This window comes from Penaeus monodon, chromosome 28, assembly GCF_015228065.2.
Source record: "Penaeus monodon isolate SGIC_2016 chromosome 28, NSTDA_Pmon_1, whole genome shotgun sequence".
NCBI lineage: Eukaryota > Metazoa > Arthropoda > Malacostraca > Decapoda > Penaeidae > Penaeus > Penaeus monodon.
The window spans coordinates 6,819,870-6,822,308 of NC_051413.1; the positions used below are offsets into that span (position 1 = coordinate 6,819,870).

A 2,439-nucleotide genomic window follows, 5' to 3' on the forward strand; every position below is an offset into this window, starting at 1 on the left:
CTAGGTAAGTATTCTTCACCCACTGACCCGCGAAGAGCAAGCTGAGGACCTCATCATCGGCAACGAGGCTGGTGAAGATGCTAAGAACCGGAGACAGCCTGCTGGTGGAGAAGACGTTGCCGTAAGGGGCGTAAAGGACCCGGTCGATGACGTGGACGACCCCGTTGCTCCCCCGCTCGTCGAGGTCCGTGACGACGCTGCCTCCTGCCACCCAGCGCTAGGAGGCCAGGGCATTAAATGTCTGAGATTTCTTGGAAAAGTTACTAAGAACAGTCTAGCATCTAACATTTAGCTTGAATTCTGTAGGCTATCGTCATTATGCATGCTGCTGAACATATTAATATAATTATGCACTTAGATCTATCTATAATTTTCTGACTCCGTCATGATTTGGTGTTTGCAAAGATTCGACATGCTTTTATTTGAACTCTATTGGTCGTTTCCCGTCTAAACGAATCCCCGCTCACCGCCACAGGTCCGTCGGTGTAATAAGAGAGGACCAGAGTGTATCCGGCGTGGAGTGTAGGGAGCTGTCTGCCGGGGGAGAAGGAGCCGCTGCTAGTAAACCTCCCCGGGACGAGGTGGTAAGAAATCAGGCGCCGTAGGAAGGCTGGGTTGTCAGACATCTCTTGCAGCGCCTCCGACGGGATGGCTTCGATCGCCTCGTTGGTCGGGGCGAAGATCGTCCAAGGCCCTGTTTGAGTGTGGAAAATGCGATTAGTTTCGCGCTTCGAATCTGTTAGGTTGAAGGTTCCCAGATGCAATTCTGATGCCATAAAACTTTTAAAAGACGAACCTTCGAGACTGAGAGTGAGTGCCAACCCCGCGTGCTTCACAAGGTCTAAGAACCTGGTGAGGTTGAGTCTTTCCAGAAGTGTCAGAACCGTCAGCTGAGACCTCTCGCCTGCCGCCGCTACTTCGTCAGGAGGGCACCCTGCAACGCCCTCAGGAACCACAGGGACGATGCCTGGCCCTGGTCTGGAGGACTCCTTTGCCCTTCCTGGAAAGCCGACCACGAAGGCCCCTCCAGACGCCGGGGGAACACTTCCCAGCGGTTTCTCCTGGCTGGGTGTGGTGTCGACGATGAGAAGGAAATCGCTGTTCCCGTCTGACGCTTCTGTGCTGCCGAGGGTGGAGGATCTGGTGACACCCGCCGGCGTTAGGCCGCCGTCGACATCGAAAGTCCTGTCCAGCATATCGAGGAAGCTTGAAAGCGCAGGACTCGAGGCTCTGTTGAGTGGCCACTGGGGACTCGTTCCGGCCTGGATGTTGTTGGTTGTCGGGAAGAGGTCCGGCGGTCCGCCGTATATCTCGGGGCGGCGCTGGGACCCCGGGAGGGGCGCCACGGTGCTCGTCTCGGGCTCTCGGACGAAGTCCTGGAAGGGGTCGTGATCAGGGAGGTCGTAGAGCCCCGAGATCGAGGGGATGCTGGGGACCAGGTCGCCCCCGAAGCCCAGGTTGGCAAAGACGGAGGCTTCGGTCTGGCCGAGCAGCGGGTGCGGGAGGCTGGTCGGGTCGGACCCGAGGTCAGACTCCGGGATGACGTCAGCCGACAGGTGCACCACGCCGTTCAAGGCCGTCATGTTGGACTTCAGCAAGGGGACTCCATTTGCAGATATTGTGCCTGGTGGCATTTGGGAAGCCTCGAATTAGTAACAGAATGCTCTTCATTACAGCCATGGAAGGATGGGTAACTTTATTTGCATTTCATCCATTATACTACTTCATCGTATTGGCTTTCACTTTTATTATACCATATTTCATATTATAAATCCTTCAGTTGTTACTTTATTTCGCAATTAATATTTTATATGCTCTTGTATCTTTTGTCTTTTCGCATAATATATACAGATAATGAGAATCGAGACCGTGACCCGAAAGCCAAGAGATCCCGCGCTGGGGCCCTACCGTCTATGTCCCTCCTGAAGGTGACGCTGGTTCCTGCCAGTGTCCTGATGGTGCGGCGCTGCAGGAGGCCCTCGGTGTACAGCGCCCCCAGGATCGTGTGTCGGCGCATCAGGTCCCGCCCCTTCGCCCTGTCCATGAGGAGCCGCGGCCACGTGTAGCCCTTCGAGGTGATGGCCGAGTCCGGGGGAGCCAGGAGGGTGTAGGTGCCTGAGAGGCAACACAACATCGAGAAGAAGAGATGTTTTTTTATTTCTATAAAGTACACTTGCGGATATGAATCCTTTCTACAATAACTCATTGTCTTTGTATAGCATTGACGTGAAGACTAGCCCCTCATACACCTAGAATTCCACTCACTGAGACTTACCAGTGTCCAGGAGTCTGGTAACGGTGAGGAGGGTGTTGACACGCGACACAGACGTCCCGCTGCCGACAAGGACGCCTTGAAGGTCGCCCAAAGGAGGCTGGAGCACCGACTCCAGGATCTGAGAAGGACAACTAGCGAATTGTATTTTGCGAGAGAGGATAGGG

General features: G+C 54.6%; 1 protein-coding gene across 1 annotated transcript in view; it reads right to left on the bottom strand.

Moving 5' to 3' along the window:
* LOC119591335 overlaps positions 1 to 2,439 on the bottom strand; it is a 28,847-nt gene that overhangs the window by 2,791 nt on the left and 23,617 nt on the right. Inside the window, exons 5-9 of the mRNA XM_037940065.1 lie at positions 2,276 to 2,393; positions 1,909 to 2,115; positions 797 to 1,624; positions 468 to 694; positions 28 to 217 (exon numbers count right to left, since the gene is read on the bottom strand). Of these exons, the coding sequence (XP_037795993.1) occupies positions 28 to 217; positions 468 to 694; positions 797 to 1,624; positions 1,909 to 2,115; positions 2,276 to 2,393 (1,570 nt within the window). The remainder of the gene's footprint in view (positions 1 to 27; positions 218 to 467; positions 695 to 796; positions 1,625 to 1,908; positions 2,116 to 2,275; positions 2,394 to 2,439) is intronic.